Source organism: Lissotriton helveticus, chromosome 10 (genome assembly GCF_964261635.1).
Source record: "Lissotriton helveticus chromosome 10, aLisHel1.1, whole genome shotgun sequence".
NCBI classification, from domain to species: Eukaryota; Metazoa; Chordata; class Amphibia; order Caudata; family Salamandridae; genus Lissotriton; species Lissotriton helveticus.
Window position 1 is genome coordinate 1,094,393,865 of NC_136071.1, and position 19,064 is coordinate 1,094,412,928.

General features: G+C 44.2%; 1 protein-coding gene across 4 annotated transcripts in view; it reads right to left on the reverse strand.

Moving 5' to 3' along the window:
- The window catches only part of PHKA1 (phosphorylase kinase regulatory subunit alpha 1), a 1,063,236-nt gene that overhangs the window by 846,807 nt on the left and 197,365 nt on the right, over positions 1–19,064 (reverse strand). For all 4 annotated transcript variants that reach the window (XM_078663812.1, XM_078663811.1, XM_078663813.1 and 1 more), the window contains exon 4: positions 2,521–2,689. In XM_078663812.1, the coding sequence (XP_078519938.1) occupies positions 2,521–2,689 (169 nt within the window). The remainder of the gene's footprint in view (positions 1–2,520; positions 2,690–19,064) is intronic.

A 19,064-nucleotide genomic window follows, 5' to 3' on the forward strand; every position in this document is an offset into this window, starting at 1 on the left:
CTGGTGGCTGGTTGATGAAGTAAGAGAAGCAACTGCACATCAACTGTTTGGAATTGTTGGCATTGATTTACAATTCGGTGCTGTACTCAAGGGATGTTATAATGTTGCGTGATGCTTTGCATGGACAATGTGTCTGCAGTAAGATAAGCCAACAAGATGGGAGCCCCTTGATCAAAGGGTTTGGCGGAGTTGGCAAAGGTTTTTTGGGGAATATTGTTTCAGCAAAGGGATATCTGTTATGGCAGAGCATATCCCTTGTCTAAGCAATGGTGCATCCAATTGGTTTTTGAGAAATTTCAAGGACTCAAGTGATTGGAAATTCAACACAGTGGTGTTTGAGGATTCCTGAGATTCGCGGTCCATTCGTTGTAGATCTCTTAGCAAACAGGTTGAACACTCAGTTACCAGAATTCTTCAGATGAGACCGGATCCAGAAGCATGGGAGGAAGATGTGTTCTTACAGGATTGGAGAGGGCTGGCTCCTTATATGTATCCTCCTTGCCTAAATTATTGGTGCAAGTGCGCAGGTACAAGGAGAAAATGGTTGCGTTAACTCCGACCTGGAGGTCACAAGCTTGGTTCCCTATCTTGATGGAGATATCAGTGGATTTCCCTGTATGCCTTCCAAGATTCAGGAGCATGATATTAGGTCCTCAGGTAGAGTATCACAGTCAAGTTGAGTTGGGTCTGCAAGTATTGGCATGGAGAATTTCAGGAGACAATGGTAAACGCAAGGCCTTTCTGCAGAATCTTTGATACTTATAATAGGATCCTGGGCATCAGGAACAAGAAAGGCATATGAATTGCCATGGCGGAAATTGGTATGTTGGTGCTTTCAATGGGGTTTTAATCGCATTTCAACTGATGTAGTTAAGGTGGTTAATTAATAGACTCAATTGTTTGATTTCTTATAGAACGGGAAATGTGTATCGATCCGCTATTGAAGCTAGGCATTCGTTAGTGAATGGGTTGTCTATTGGTCAGAGTGTGGTGGTTAAGAAAATCATGTGTAGTATAAGAGTTTTGAGACCTGCAATCACTAGGTATTCCTCATTGTGGGGTGTTAAGAAAGTTTTAACTGTGGTGGAAAGCCAACAATGTAAGTTGAAGTCTGAAGCAGATGTTCTGGAAGTTGACTATGTTACTCCGTTTGGTGTCGTTTAGGAGGATTTTGAATGTGAGGGCACTGTGCGTGGTCAATTGTTAACATCTTACAGAATGCTACATAGACTACTTTCTCCAGCGATTTTGGCATGATGGGTCTCACACCACATTGTGGTGATGTGAGAGAGTGGCGTGTATGCGAGTAGATTTGGAGCACATTCTGTTAGGGGCACGTCTGTGTCACAAGCTTTCGGTTTGAGTGGAGGACTACAGAATATTTTGAGAGCTGCAGATTGATCAAATAGAAATATGTTTAAAAATGATTTTAAACCTGTGGTGAGTGCTATTGATAATGTGTTAGCGGGACTCTGAACTTGCATACTGCTAGCCTCGATAGCTTGACATAAAAAGCGGAGTTTCCAGAGCCTGGGGGCAGAAAATCTGGATTTTATTAAAGATACAGAGGATTTACATACTGAAAAATGTGGGACTCTTTAAATTTCGAGTGTTTTTCTTATCTTGTTTGCAGCCTTTAAAAGAAGGGTGAGATCTGTATGTTCCTGAGTTTTTATGGATTTTTAGAATGGTTTGAAGTTCTAAATTCTTCCTATTGTTGCCGATGGGAGTGGGGCAATAAAAGAGTAGTGCATAATCGTAGCCTCTGTGTTTTTAATAAAATCACGATGTTCTGCCCACCAGGCTGTGGAAAACCTCAATTTTCCCTGCTAGCCATGTAGAGTATGGACTGTGGTACGATACCTGACTTTGGAGTCTCTCTGCTACAGATCTTAAGTGGTTGAGGACATGACCCTTTGTATTCGTTAAATGCTTATTTCTAGGGTACAAGGCTACATGTTGAATGGAACAATTCTAGCCAAAGGGCAAAACAAGCTCTAAACAGGTCACCTACTAAAGACTGTTTATTGCATCATAGCAGATTAAGTAAACATCATGAAGAGAGACCAGAATAATTAGGTACCAGGTCAGAAAGTTGCAGCACATATGCTTGAACCTACTTACTGCCAACATTTGGAAGCTTAAGACAAAAAATGGCTGGGATGAGAAGGACATGCTTGTACATGCCAAATACTACTGCAGCCCCGGACAGCCCTTCTTTAACCCAGCACACAAGCTGAACTTTTAAAAATCTTTTTCACTCAAGCTCAGGACCCCATTCACTTGAGGTTTTTTTTTTTAAAGCGGAACACGGCTGAAGTTATTTTACTGGTATGACCAATCACAAGGAGCTCTCAACATATTTGCACGAGGACACATCATTTTATCTAATCCCACAAAAGGCGCAAATAGGAAGTAGATGAGAAACATGCAGATCGGTTTTTCATTTTTGAGAGGGTGTGCTCCTCTAAAATGCATTGTTGCTAAGATAAATTACTAAATATCAGTTGTAACTCTAACCTGAGGCTGTCATCTGTGCCAGAAACAAGAGGTAAATTGAGGTTGCGTCCATCTGTAGGTGACCCCACTGGTCATCTCCAACGACTGTTGCACAGGTGCTGGTGTTGTACTTCGCATGGAGGCAGTCCTTCGTGCCCTGGCTAAGTTTGAATTTCTCTACCTTTGGCATCTGTGGGTGACATCATAAAGAACTTTAAATCGTGTCAATAAAACTGATTATATAAGCTTGCATGCACATATCTGTAAGGTGTGAAAGTCTATCGAAAATGTGAAATGTAAGACACCAATAGAATCTCATTTGGGCTAAGATATGGAGAGCAAACATCTTAGTACAACCAAGAGATATGTAGAGTGGTTCATAAGCCAATTAAGATTGGGACAAAAATCGACTATGGTGTTGCTGAGGAACATGACCACTATATCAAACACCTTAAGGATATAAATAGTTTAAAATATCAGCAAACAGGCAGGCTTCTAGTGGGAAAGTGGTTCATTGGCGAGTGACAGAAGGTTGGTTCTAAAAGTTTATCTCACACAAAAAAGCCTCCCAAGTGAATTTGTATTACTTTACAATTCTACCACATTTTGATTCTGCATTATTGTCAGTCTATTCCTAAACTCACACAAAAGTTTGATGGGATATCCTCACACACCTACAAGGTGTCATGCTTTATCATAGGATATCCCCACGCTTTCCAACAGCTTTGGTTTGATGGAGAGTGGGCCTACACCCTGAGATCAGAGAGGTACTTGCTAATAGCCTAGAATCAATTAAAACAGATTAAAAACCAATGTAATAACATAGAATGCTTTTAACTATATTGCATACCACTTGGTATTTAAAAACTAGGCGAGAGGTATCGGGGTGTCAGTACCCCAACCCCACTAAAATGTCAACATGTTTCTGCCTTGTTGCTCAACCGAGTCCATAGACATTCAACAGAACGGATATTGGATTCTCTGTAAGCATATACCCTTCATATATACTAATATACTGGGGGTCTAACGCTTGTCCCTAGGTACCTGCTAAGCATTAATAACATGTGTGTTACCAAAATATATACTGACTGATACATCTCGACATCGAGTTCTTCAATCTCATTTTTAGGAAACATTGCACGTGGTGTAAGTGTGACACTGCGCACGTGTATCACATCCAAACAACATTGTGTTGTGTCATGCTATGAGAACCAGCTCACACACTCTTACCCTAATAGAGGGTCATTTAGGCCCAATGGAGAAAGGCCTCAGGAACCCCTGTAGTCACATTCTACATGGGAGAGGAAAAGGACTGTGAACCATGCTGATCTAAAATCACTGTAGTAAGTTTTACTTTCCACCACTACCCACTCACTACACCAAGGTGAGTACCACGACGCCCACCGATTCGTACTGGCTCTTCCTCCCGCTGATCGTTGGAGTCAGTGTCTGTTAGCCTTAAATACCTTAAAGGGGTCACACCTGCGATTAGTGAACCCACCATTTATCTGGACTCGCCTGATAAGATTTTTTTTTTAAAGTGCAACTGGTTCGAACGGGGCGGCAAGGCTGTTTTTGAACATTAAGGGAAGTGATTCTGTATCACCAGCTTTGGCAACACTGCATTGGCTTCTGGTCAAAGAGAGGATCTTATAGAGATTCCTCGGTTTGGTCCACAATCAAAACTGTTACATCCACAAATCGTAGGTACAAACATAGATCTGAGAAGGCATCCCTGATAATGGTGTCACAGTTTTGGGCGATCTACATTTGGAGGATGTGCATTCTCTGTCGCATATGCCAAATTGTCAAATTATTTGTCAGCAATGGAGGCAAGGATTATGCACTTAACTTTTTCTTTCACCGCGGTGCTGTTGAGCATTTAACAATAAACTTTCGTTCCCATTTAACACAGGGAAACCAAAGAAAAAAACACAAGCTAAGTGACTTCTCTGTCTTAGTTATATCTTGTCTAAAATAAGCCTAATATCTGCATTTCCAGGAATCGCGATTACTTGTTTTTCACCTAACAGAGAGCGCCACGGGAATGCATTTCAGTGCTCCTCACACGGCGCTGACATATAGCCCCAGTGGGTCACGTTCACGCGGTGATGGCCTTCACCCACTATTGGGCACGCTGATTTTACTTGTAACGCCAGGGCTCGAGTAGGGGTACCACACGGGTGGACAACATCCCCCCACTTATTTTACCGGGAGCTCGATAACTGGACCAAATGGAGCCACACACTCACATTTAATATTTTTTCTAGTGTTGTATGACCAAAAGATTGAATAAAAGATGATACGCAGCTCAAAGAAGCCATTGGTAGGTAGCGCATCTAAGGGGTGAGCGAGGGGAGGCAATGAGTCTGATGGTGCAAGCCACCTTTTGTGACATCACTTCCTGTTGTGACGTCAGCGTCCCCCCACTTCTTTTTTTAGGACTTGTGCCCTGTGTAACACACACCATACAGTGCGTTTTGGGCTCAGTTGATGGCACGCAAACTTCATTGGAAATCAGAGCCGTGCGATCTCAGAGAGCACCTTGGCCCCCACAAGACCTGGAGAGAGACACCCCCGGCTGGGGTCTATATTGGTGCTAATTAGCACAATAACAAGTACATCGCGATATTGATGCTCCACAGGTGAGTCGGTATTCGCGCAGTACTAAATCAAAGTAAATAGAGGTATTGGCCTCGCAGGGAACTGTATTCCATACCTCGGGGACAGTCCCAGATGTACAGCCCAAGAGATAAACAAGCATTGGCATAGCCAATAGGTCTTGCCTTTGGGACCTTATAAGTGTTTAGCCATGCAACACTTGATGTTGTTGCACCAAGGATATTGTGCTGGATAACAAAACACTTATAAGGTCCCAAAGGCAAGACCTATTGGCTATGCCAATGCTTGTTGTTCATGTTATACAGCATGGGCCTTGGCTGACTAAGGCAATGATATGTAGCCATGCTGTACTGTAGTGTGTGGATGCTGTGCAGCATGGTTAAAAAAAATAATAAAAAAAGAACTACGAGGCACCCAGCGCTAATGCACTTTTTTTTAAATGAATCACCCTGGCTGTTTCACTGGACTTTTTATAACTAGTTGTAGCCCCACTGCAAAGCATCCATGCTGCTGTACAGGATGGCTAGAAAACATTGGCAAGGCCATAAGCTTACACAGGCAAGACTTGTTGGCTTTGCCAATGCATGTTTCTAATAAAATTTCTCTGGGTGGTTAAGATGCTAGCTGAGCCTCCGCACATTCCCTTGAAGGTCCACTGAATCTTTGCAGCAAGTATACTCGCACTTGGCTTCGGTAAGCCCTGGAGGAAAGTACTAGAGCCCTTCTTTCACTGTCCCAAACAGCGGGACATGCCGATGGGAAGGAGATAGACCCCGGTGGAGGTGTGGTGGAGAAGATCTCTTCTCCGGCCAAGCCCAGTGTATGGAGTAAGAGATTGATCGGCATGGGTACGAAAGCTCTCTTTGCTTACTCCATTATTGTTTACCTTTCAACTTGAATAAAGCCTTTGATTTGCAATGTGATATGTTTTGTTGAACATATTTGTAAATACATTTCTTTGGAGTAAGAAGAAAAGCAATCTGAATTTTTGTTTGGAGGTTGGCGTCTGTGTTCTGCACAATTATTGATTAGTACCAGGGATTTCATCTGCTGCCAGGCGGCTCACCTTGTCACAGGTAATGAGAATAAACAACTGGTCACTAGGCTGGCCACTGAAATGAATCCAGATGGATGGTGTGAATTGTCAGTACCTTTTCCATGTCTGTGACATTTGCACCACAGAAGCGTGCTCCTGTGCCCCCCCCCCCCCCCCCACTCTCCCATCCTGAATGAAGAGCAGCCCGTGACTGATGGCTGGCTACATTTAATGTACTTAGCAGTTGAAAGGATTGCCTGCTCTAATGCTGTGTACTTTTTAAGATACACTGCTTTTAAAAATACCGAGTGAATAATATTGATTTAGTGCCCTTCTATTTAGAAAAACGCCAGCAAAGGAGGAATATTTAACGTGAGCTGGCAGGGGGCAGTAATGGGCCTGCGCTGAGATATTCATGTGCAAATAAATTATGCACAAGATAAACTATTTTGCTCTGCAGTGCCCGTAATATTTATTAAGTTGTAATTTTATCAACATTGCTTTTATTTACCAAATAAAAGCAAATATTCTTTACCGTTCTTTGAAATGAACAAAATTGGGGACCTCAGTAAAACGCTCTGCAGTTCCTACAATTAATTTAAAGCCAAGGGCGTAACTGTCATCTTTAAAGGGTAATTGTGTATTATAAGTTATTGATGTGGGTTCTACTGGATCTAATTACAGTTCTAATGTGTTATCATTTCCGGGTTGACATACGCCTTTAGGTCTAACGGTGTTGTTTTGCGAGCATGGTCCGATCAGTTTTCTCATGTGATAACAGTTAGTGACTTAATAACTTAACATGAATTTGCATCAGTCTGATGCCCGCTCTTCCTCATTGCATCCATCGTGACCCTGGTCTCAATTCATCCACCCAGCTATTACGATCGCAGTATTCCAAAGCATGGGTACAGCCTTTGATCCACACAAACCTCACAATGCTGCTAAACCCAATGACCTCTATTGTGAGAGCCCAGAAAACAAGCATTGAAAATGCAATAGGTCTCGCCTTTGATTAAGTTAAAGCCATTTGCTTTGCTAATGGTATTGTATAGCAAAGCAAATGGCTTTAACTTAATGAAAGACCTATTGCATTTTTAATGCTTGTTGTTTAAATTTCACCATTTTCGGTTCCCAAATGCTAACACATGGTTTAGACAGACTCCAACATGTGAAAGGTGACTGTGGTGGCTTACCACTTAATAAAATAATATTTCGGTTGCAATCATGCTAAATCACAGAACTTAGTGGCGTCTGGTGCGTAGATGACAAGGCTGTGCGTGCTAAGTCTTGAAAGGTAGTTACAACATGAAATAACTGACCACAATGTTTTCACTTTCTGCTTTGCTAAAGAGTATCGCAGACAAGCACATCACAGGAGATGTGAAAAGTTAGGCATGAGCGCCGAATATTCGTTACAATGCTGCACAAACGCTCCTGCCGAAACATTGTTCCTTCTCAAATTTCATCTCGAGTGCAAACCATTTGCGTAGGCGCCCCACGCGCCGTCCTCCAGCTCACAAATCCCCTTGAAAAGCTGTCTAGGCAGCAGCATGATTGGCTGAGGTGAGGGTAGTCGCGTGATCGCAGCCCTCGAGCAGGTCGGTCCGCCTTGTGGTTGAAAGAGTGCGTTAAAGGTATATCACAGATTGAAAGTCCTTCTTTGAAATTGGCAGAAGTGTAAAATAAAACGGAGTAAGACTTATGCGCGCAAGCTTGTATGTGTAAGAGAGGGAGGATGACTAAAACAGAGAGGAGATGGAGGTGAGGAGGAGAGAGATATGGAGATTGAAAGAAATGAAGGGGGAGAGGAAAGAGGTTGAGAAGGGAGTCAGAGAAGGGAGGGAGAGGACAATGAGACCAAAAGGAGACGCTGGAAACTAGAAAGAAAACAATGAGAGAAAGAAGGAAATGGAGATAGAAAGAAAGATGACGATGACAGAAAAGAAGAGAAATAGGAGGCAGACAGCGAGAAAAGCGAGAGAGACAGTGAAAAACAAGACGGGGGCATTGCTGTGGGGAGGGTGGAGGAGAAATGCGACACGGCCGCAACAGGGGGCGGAGCGGGGAGAGCGGCGATGAGGGAGAGTGAATAGTGTGAAGCAGCAGGGGCCTTTGAAGTGAGCTTCACTTCAAAGGTGTGGGAGGAGTGCGGCTCAGGCAGAGCGCACGCTGGGGGAAGCTTGTGGGGCGGAGCGGGAAGAGCTGCTGGGGAACAGATGGCTGGCGATTTGATGCTGTGCACGCGCATTTTAGGTCAATGCACTTGCGCATTGACCTAAAAGCGCACAGGCACAGCATCAAATCGCCAGTTAGTTAAAGTCTGTTTAAGCCCCTATAGTCTCGCTCCGCTCAATGCGCATGCGCATTGACAGGTCGCCAGACCTAAAAAGTAATTGCTACTGGATCAAAGAACACCAACACCAACAGCTTTCCATCCTTGTGCAGCACCTGGTGCTTTTAATGGCGGACACAAGTATGAGATGAAGCTCAATTAGCTGCTCCACAGATCCCCGTCTCTGGATTGTTTTAATCCCAGGGCTTTAAGGGGAATGAAAAAACTAGGGGGTCTCTCAAAGAGGAGCGGTCAGCGGATTAAAGGCATGGCTTAAAAATATGCAAGCTACAAATCTTTGCTTAGCATGGTGTGCCGCCCCACTGGCATTTTGCTGATCTGTCATTGCATACATATGTATAATACAACAAGTAACATTAAACCTACAACAAGTCAGGGCTATTGGCTTTGCCAATGGTTCTTAGTTGTGGAAGATAAATAAGCAACAACTATTGCTTTGTTGTATACAATATTGAAAATGCTTCAGTTCTGAAATGATGAGACTGTGAAAGTACTCTAGCGAGTCTCTTTGAAATGACCTCAAAGGCAGTGAAGGGTGGCACAGCTGCAGAGTTAAGATGTTTTTCACCCCGAGGGGGAGAGCAAAAATGGAGAAACTCAGAGGGACCGGTCTCAGCACCTTCTTTTTAGGTCTCGGCTAGAAACGCGCGAAGCGCGTTCTCGCCAGAGAACTATAGCTGTCTGCTCAGCTGACAACAAGTGGAAAGTGGCTACAAGACCTGGCCGCGCGCAGCGTTTTCCCATAGGATAACGTTGGGCGCGTGCGCTTTTGCATTACACAGCATGGCAGACAAAGCCGGATCACGACGCGCGCCTCGTGAACAGTTCACAAGTTTGGAATGCAGGGGGAGTTTGCTGAGGGGCGCGCAGCATTGACCCGAACTCACAGGCATTTGATTCCTTGAAAGGAGCCGAGCGTCGGCGCCCGTGGAGGCATTGCTAAGCGCAGGGGGGATCTGATTGCGTGGCCGCCTCCTGCCTGCTCCATAAACCCCGCTGCCCCCTCCCCCCCCGTATCCCCTTATCTCAGCACCATCGTACTTTTAATAAAAGTCCCTGCCTCGTATCGGAGTTTTCCAGGCAGGTACGGAGAGGGCTCTTTGCAATCAGCAGACGCCTCAGCGGGGCCGGGGCAGATCTAATATTGATTCTGGGGCCTTTAAATCTGCTCCACAGACTTTAGGAAACAAGTTAGGCAGGGGGGCGCGCGCCGGGCCATCCTGCCATAATCTCAAAGGAAAGAGCCGTATTGGTGTGCTTTGCTCTGTTTTATTGCAGGCACTGGCTGCCGTTTCGTGTTGTTGTTAATTGTTGTTTGAGTGAATGCTGTGCCTTGAACACGGGTGCTCCTTTGTGACTGAGGACGAAGACGGAGAAGGTTGGTAATGAGACGTAGGTGCTTGCAACAAAAATCGGAACAGTGCCCGATGCCCACTTCTCGAATTGTCGCATTATGTTGCAGCTCCAGGCGCCTTCTAGTGCTGAGGAACACACAGGAAACATGAATGGCAACACTAACTTGCAAGACGCCTTTGCTGAAACTGCTGTCGAGCTCGCTCTCGTACCTGTAAATCCAATTGAGGGTTACGCTGTGAAAAGCTCAAATGTGCGCCTTTTAAATTGTACATGAACATACATTTTGCCACAACAGTGCTTCTAATTGAAAATCAGTCGCATCCCCTGGTGCACACCTTCTCTCCTTGGTAGTGAAACAAGGATTCCTTATTTACTGAAAGAATGTTGTCTTCAAAATTTCCATTGAAACAGTTTGCTTTATTGTTCACTTCATTTGTTATTTTCTCATGAAATTCATCTTCATTCCATATTTATGTAGTATATTTACATAACATCAGAGATTCTTATTGCTTTATCCAATGCATTTCGGGCATTACATAGCCCTTCATCAGGGAGCATGTGCTATAAAAAATTAATAGAACAAAACATTTCAAAAACTAGAATTAGCATCCTATCCGTTCTCAACAGTTGTATAACATTCTTAAATCATTAAGTGCACCCTATTGGATTGTGTATCCCGTATTGGTGCTGTCATGTGCCCAGGTGAAAAGTGATAGAACGTGCTTTGTGAAAGAAAATAATGGCGTACGCAATTTGCGCGTACTTACATCTCGATGGTAGAAATTTGGTTTATTGTTCAAATTTCGATATTCACGATTCTACGTGAAACTGAAAAATAAGGGGAACGTAATGGTTAGCAACTCGCTAAACGAGCCTGTCATCGATTAAAATGTCACGTTCATTCTATATCGCAAAAAACTTACTGTTGGGACGCTGAGCGTCTCCTTCAATTTTGATCCGTTGCGCGGGTGTCTTGTTTCGGCGTACGGGTTTCAAGACGGTTCAAGAAATGGCTCGAAAAACAACTTCCTAAAAACAAAGGGGAAGTGTTCTGATTGGTGCCGAGTGCCAATCACGTGCTCATGAACGTAGAAGAAATACTACTAAAAAGTGTCGAAAGATTGGGGTGATGTGGAATGTGATGATGAAGAATTAAAAAACTACATGAAAAAAGGGTGAATTGGTTGAGGTGCAATCAGCTAAGCCAAAAATATAAAAATATAAAAATAGGAGCATTCAAAAATAATTCTGTAACGGTGACGCTATAGGACCTGCCAAGGCAACATCATAAACAGGTTCAAAGAGTGTGTAGGAGACACCTACATGCTGTCAAATTATACATCTATCTAGATAGTTGATTTTTATAAATAACATGAAAATTCAACACGATCATTAAGACAACAAGGTTTGTTAGAGTTCAACATATAAATCCAATGGTTTTCTCTTTGAAGTAGCTGTTGATTGTTATCCACACCTTCTCTTTTCGATACTGTTTCGAGAATAAGAAACTGTAATTGGGAACGTGACATTTTAATCGATGACAGGCTCGTTTAGCGAGTTGCTAACCATTACGTTCCCCTTATTTTTCAGTATCACGTAGAATCGTGAATATCGAAATTTGAACAATAAACCAAATTTCTACCATCGAGATGTAAGTACGCACAAATTGCGTACGCCATTATTTTCTTTCACAAAGCACGTTCTATCACTTTTCACCTGGGCACATGACAGCACCAATACGGGATACACAATCCAATAGGGTGCACTTAATGATTTAAGAATGTTATACAACTGTTGAGAACGGATAGGATGCTATTTCTAGTTTTTGAAATGTTTTGTTCTATTCATTTTTTGTAGCACATTCTCCCTGATGAAGGGCTATGTAAAGCCTGAAATGCATTGAATAAAGCAATAAGAATCTCTGATGTTATGTAAATATACTACGTAAATATGGAATGAAGATGAATTTCATGAGAAAATAACAAATGAAGTGAAAAATAACAATAAAGCAAACTGTTTCAATGGAAATTTTGAAGACAACATTCTTTCAGTAAATAAGGAATCCTTGTTTTACTACCAAGGAGAGAAGGTGTGCACCAGGGGATGCGACTGATTTTCAATTAGAAGCACTGTTGTGGCAATTATTAACAAGACGTCCTGGACAAGAGACGTTACCCAGGCAGCACCCACAATTGAATTTAACCTATGTTGAATATTATGAACTAAGGCTGTGCACTAACTTTCGTTCGTTTTTCATTTGTTGAACATACATTTTCCCATCAACCAGTATCCTGACCATATCATTGTAAAGCACCCTTTTTTTTAATATAAGGGCAGTGAGGGCGTTTCAAGTTTTATTGTACTTCATGAAATTTTGACGGCACACGGACTTCAGATTTGGGTCTTTAACTTTTCAGTGTACTCGTTTACTTAAGAGTCCTGGTGCCCTAACATTGGACACCCACTTAACCCCTCATATTAGTCTGTGTGGGGCTGTTATTCTGCTGTGATTTTCTCCCTAAATATTCTAGAGGTTTACTCCTGAATCCCATTGTTACTGCTGGAAAGTCGGGAGTATTGCACGAGTCCTTCAGACCTATTCACAGCATAGTATTTGTAAATCTGCCCCTTCGTTTGTTATCTGGTCTTCAATTTGAGTTTCACCAGACCGAAGTGCTCTCCTCCATCCTTTGAATGTGGTAATCTGTCAGACTGTTGCCTCTGCTTTTCTTTTGATACGCCCTGCCAGGCGTGCCGGACAGACTGCATCCTCGTAATCTGATCTCACAGCACTCTACGGTCCCTGGTGCGCCTTCGTGGCACTTTTGGTGTAAGGGCCTAAATGGCTTCAGCGAAGGGATGCTTTCCCGAAACAAGAGGCAGTTAGTTGATTTACAGGGTGACCGCCATATGTCCAGCGTTGTATATTACATTATTTATGCGGAGAGAGTGGGACAGGGCTGTCTCTACGGAAAAAGTGTGGAGGAACATGCCCGAAACTGGGCGCGTTTTTATTGTATTTAACGGCACAGCTGCGTGTATTTTAAAGAGAAAATGTAGGTCGTTATAAGCACTGATAATGAAACTTGTTTTTTTTCCTACTGTGTGCTTGTTAGCCTCACACGGAGGTGGTCTGGCATTATCCGGGAACATAAAACTAGAGGGGTATTACACTTTGATTTCCGTGTGGTCCAATGTGTGAGAGCAATTTTTTTTTATGGTTCTCAGGGTGCAAGGGTTGTGGTTTCTCTCTAGTCACAAAGCAGGTTTTTGGCGCTTCTGAAAATGTAGCCTGTATGACTCCATGTAATACGTGTGTCTATTAAAAGCCTGGCAATCCCCGCAGAGGAAAAACATTTGTTAAAATGGCGTCTACGGAGAGCACGTGGGGGTCTCTATTGTCTTTGGGACTATCCAGTTCGAAGGTTTATCGTGCACTGCTGGAAGTTTCTTCTGGTTGGTGAAATGGGGTGGGGGTATTTGGTAACCTCATGAATTACGTGGCTTGGTCACTTTTCACAATGCTCATTGTATGACTGTGCTACATCACTTAGCCCATTCCACATTAGTTGTCTTTCTTTTTAAACTGCCAGGCCAGAGGCGTAACACTTAATGAGTCCCCCCACCACTTTCAAAATGGGAAGGAGGGTCCTTTATTCTCCCAAATCTCACAGATATTCATTGGCTTTGTGATGAAGGGGTTTGGGGCTGAATGATTGTTGCCCCCTGCCCCCGCAGGGGCTTTCACTACGCCCCTGTGTCAGGCTAGTTCTCTCAGCACCACCACAATATCACTCAGCACCACTCTGCACCACCACAGCATCATTCAGCACCACCACAGCACCACTCAGCACCACCACAGCACCACTCAGCACCACCACATTATCACTCAGCACCACCACATTATCGCTCAGCACCACCACAGCACCACTCAGCACCACCACAGCACCACTCAGCACCACCACAGCACCACTCAGCACATCTCAGCACCACCACAGCATCACTCAGCACCACCACAGCATCACTCAGCACCACCACAGCATCACTCAGCACCACCACAGCACCCCCCAGCACCACCACAGCATCACTCAGCACCACCACAGCACCACCACAGCATCACTCGTTGGTAAAACCACGTTTTCATAAAACCGCAATCTGTCTAGACTTTGTCTTAAATAATAATGTGTCTTTGCTATCGGCTGCGCCCTTAGTTGGAGATGGCTGACATTGTGGCTTGACTGGTGTTTGTGGCAATGTTTGGAGGTGAAACATTCAGTATATGGTTTTGTGTTTGGGTACTGATTGATATGTAGATAGTTGGTTTGCTATATCTCTGGAGGCCATGTCCGTTTTGAATAAAACAATTACAGTTAATTGCGTTTGTGCCTGGGTGTTAATGGATTTTATTGTCTATGGCCTGGCAGCCCCATTCCTAGAAGGAGATGGTGAATGGTCTTTTCTTTTAGCACGGTATTTATGGTCTGGTGGACGTGGTACAGGTAAGTTTTTTATTATTTATTTATTAGTTTTCACTTTTATATGGCGCAAACTTTACCCGCAGGTATCAGAGTGCTTTAAATCAGCATGCTTATAACAAGCAAGACTAGCACTCTATATTACTGCCAACTTTGCTTAGCATAAGCAACGACTAACCATTCACAAACAATATTTATATACCAATTGCAAATTCAAGGAAAAAAATTAATGCAAAGCATTGTCATTTACAATGTAAGTAACTCAAACTTTAATGCTGCGAGACCTATTGCATTGCAAATGCTTGTTAGAACTGCTGGTGTTGAGCGCCAGGAGGACCCAGACCGCTTAGAGCCCTGCTTATTCCTGAATAGTATAGTACGGACTGGGATTAGGAAGAGGGATATGAGGGTAAAATGCTGTATAAGGAGACATAGGGTGCACACAGGTTTGAACGAACTTTAAAACATGTGTTTTATGGTGCACCAAATGAATTTCTATGGCGCACTATCTGAGTTACCTCAGAATATTGAGCCTGGCTTCACTTCTGCCCATTGCAAAACATGAAAGCATTGCTTCTGTTTTATTTTCAAGAGCTTCTTTAAGTTTAAACCGGAATCCTATAACCCTGCTTATTTCTATTTCATGGTATGTGTATATATGTATCTCCTTGTACAGAATGCATCACAGTACTGAGGTCAGAAAATGGCAGCCTCTGTGTTTCTGTCACGACGTCAATGGATAAATACCACTAACCTCTGAGAGATGTCAGCAGGAACGATGGATAGATGAGAATCCCCCTTCCTCTCCAGAACGCACAACACACAGTGTAAAAGAAACACAGCTATGTATATATGCCCCCTGGGGAAAAAGGGAAGTGGATAAAATAATAAAGGCTGTTCCAGAGAGGCTTCTGAAGGTATATTCGGTATGTCGTCCACCCACTCACGCTGGTCTCTAAGAACCCCGGGTAGTATACTGCAGGTAAAGGAAGAACAAGAAACCATCAATTAGGGACCCCTCACTTCTCATGGAGTAAAGAACCAAACATTCAAATATGAAAATACTAACTACTGTGGTGGACTAGAGCTCCAGCAATACTCTCAGGAATCAATCCAATTAACAGCAAAATAATCCGTGTGGTATCAAACGGCTTCCTCAAAATCAGCAAAGATAAACGGTAGTAGTTCCAAATCAGCAAGGATATTCCAATAAAGGCAAAATCAGCAAGGAAAGAAAAACAAAGAAAAGCAAAATCAGCAAGGGGTCTCCTCCTGCAGCACGTACCGGTACCGGCACGTCAGGGTCCACAAATAGTATCTCACAAGATAGAACTACAGTGACGGAGACGACAACGCGCTCCTGCGTGGGTCTCACAAACGTCACCGAAATAGCGAGATAGCCCGTCTTATAACTGCGGGGACTCGCAAACACAACTGGACGAAGAGATGAGTCTCTGTAATGGCAGCATATCAAAACTGTTCTGGTCGAGGCCAGAGAAACAGAATCAAAGTACCTGGAATCCACTCAAAGGAACAGGAGATGGCTCCGTCACTTTCTCAAACAGGGTCCGGATTGACAAGCTCAGAGCCGCTGACTCGGAAGAGTTTTGTCGGTACAGCGCTTCCGGGTCCGTTCCTTCTGCGCCTCTGGGAACTGTAGTTCCGCATACGCCAAGCTCCCTCCGGTGGCGATATGCGGATACTACATCGTCTGACAGACGCTGTGAATCCCCTTCCTTTTCTGGCACCCCACGTAATCGCTACAGATTCCCCAAAAAATCAATTTTTACTTAATTTGCAAGTTTATACAATACCAAAGGGAAAGATGTATGGTTATAGTTTAATGTGAACTATTTAAAACAAAAAAGGTATATACTTTCCTTAGCTCAACCCTTCTCTTTGACAGGTCATTGTCTTGTGGATGTCCAGCAGAGACAACATTATACAAGCTTTTCTTTACCTACCATAACTATCCAGAGGCCCGGTCCTCTGAGAACTCAATACCCCTTTTCATTCCATTGGCCTGAATGTGTCTTTAATTGATTCTTTATTTCAATAAGGGTATTTTAGGAGCTTTAGGTGTATGGGACCTTGAGACATTCTTTTTTAAATGAATGAGATGTTTTCCTAATCACTTATACCAGTTTGAAACACATCACCTGGACATTGGGTAGTTCAAGTGACACTTCCACCTGCCTGTTCCAGTCCAGACACCCATCCGGGTGCCTCTCAGCTCAACGTGAGACTCACCGTCTGACCCCCAACTCTCTTCCTGCCATGACCTCGGAGCTCAGTACAGCAGCGAGCTGCTGTTTACGGGGATCTCGAGTCATTATCCCCACTCAAGGAGATAACGCAACACGCGGTTGCGGCGGCTCGTGGCGTCTCCCCAGCACTGCAGGCGCGCGGCCTTCTGCGGCGGTGAAAGAGGAGGCCGACGCCTCCCTGGGAACGTTGAGTCCGCTGATCCGCAGATTTGTTAGAGAGGAAAAGCTACATGTTCATCTTTATCAGCCAAAGTGGTTTCTTGTTAGCTGAGCAGCAAGCTAGAAAGGGACTGATTTTGACAACATAATTTACATCTTTGTATAAAACTATTGCTGGCAGCCCAAATAATTTGCGCGGGATTATGTTGTTTGTCACCGCCGCCGTCTAACTACGCAATCTATCAAGGGGTCGTTTTCAAATATCACTCCGTAACTGTGCTCTTGAGAGGAGAAATTGATCAGGAATATACAGAGCAAAATAACTGCAATAACTTCATCGGAGAGCAAAGAAAACCAGCGCTCGTGCTGAAAGGAGGCAGCAGGGGGAGGGGAGAGAGGAGGGGAGCCAGCGCCTGTTTCCCTTGCGGGAGTGAGCAGGAACCATATGTTTGTATTTAACACATGGTTTGAAAGCTTGCTCCTATATGGGAATCGCCAGACGTGCACGCGTTGCCATTGGAAAAATGCAACACGTGCACGTTTTTGCCCACAAAGCTGTGCCGATGGCTAAAGGTCTTTTTCCTATGCAGCGCATGTGGGCCACATAGGAGAGACCTAAAAAGGCTTTCTGAGCCATGGCCATAGCTGAACCCCAGGCTCTCATAACAGCAGCACCACCATGTACTTCCTAACTGCTCTATAATCACAACACAATGTTTCACACAGAGACAGACTATATAGACGAGGACAACCCTCCCCTTACCTCGCTTTTGATGATGTGTTTTGCTAAGCAGTACATCCATCAATCCACCAGGCACATGCCTCGGCTAGTGCACCCCTGGAACGCAAATTACTGCAGTTAGCCTACTGCTATCCTGAGCATCTGATCTTGATGGACTCTTCGACTGGTCCACAACACCCCTCGCACAAGGCGGAGATCCCTGACAACCCCCCTTCTAAGATGGGGATCAAATACATGCAAGTAGTGGATCAAGACACATTCAACTGTTGAAAGGGGCAATCCTGTCCCAATCTCTTTCCCCCACAGGCAACCCTGAAACCCAGATTACTGTCTCAATGGGCAAGAGATCGGAAGGTGGTGAACCCCCGTCGAACACAGTTGACATCCCCAACCACTTGGATGCAGATGGGGAGCCAGGCCGCTCTAGACCATAGCGTCCGTTTTCAGACGCAGGGAGGTCCCCTGCTCCCCCTTAACACAAGAGTTTGGACATGTCAGACATGCTGGACCCAGATGACCTACTGCAGCCCTGTTACTCAGAACAGTCCCCAATTGAGAAAGTAGCAACCTATGTTGCAAGAAGACTGAGGAAACCCTTAGAAAAGGAAGCTCCTGCTCGCCTTATGGTGGGGTGCCCTTGTCTCTTATTGGAGGGCAAGGTAGCTCTGACCCAAGAGGTCGACACCAGGATGGCCACTTTCTTATGAAAGTATATCAGAGATACAAAGAAAGGCATCAACCATTCATAACGGTCATGCTGGGCATCACTGGGCCGCTCGTGAAAATCCTAGATTGACAGAGAAAGACCAAGCAATCTGGTTCCATAATCTCTCCAGAAATCTTGTCTGGACATGCCCAACATACGATTATCTTCCTAGGTAATGCCAATTGTGCCTTGTCCACTGAACCCAGGAGGCTCCTCCTTATAAAAGTGGATGCCAAGTCGGGAGGTCTAGCTTCCTTCGAGGCAGGGCCCACTGCTCACGGGGGTCTTTTCGGGGACCCTTTGGTCAAGGAGTTAGATACGTTTGTGGCCACCATTACTTCCCCAAAAAACCCAGGCATTAATTAAACGCATATTAACCCCAAAGGTTTTCCCGGGGCCGGTCGTGATAGAGGGCACTCTGCCGGCCGCTCCTTTTTATTAGCCACAACAAGAGTCCAAGGCTCTAAACACGTGCAATTGTAGGACCAGTCGAGGTTCGGAGGTTTCTTTCCATCCAGAGTTCTGCAACATCACTGAGGTTCCAGTGGAAGATTCTGCAGAAATTCCTACAGCACTGTCTCCAGTAAGTTCTCTCCCTTCTTCATAGCTAAGAGTGGGATGGCAGATGTCTCAATTTGTCCACAATTGGGAAAATATTATATCAGACATCTGGGAATTTTTGGGAGCTATGGCTTCATCGGGTATTCCATGAGGGGTTTGCCTAGAACTCCTAAGGGAACAGGAAAACTGATGCACTTGTTAGGCCCAACCCTTCCCTTTTCTTACATGTAAGGAGCCTCAGATAGGCCTAAAGTACCCCCATGGGCTGGGTACAGTGTATGTGAA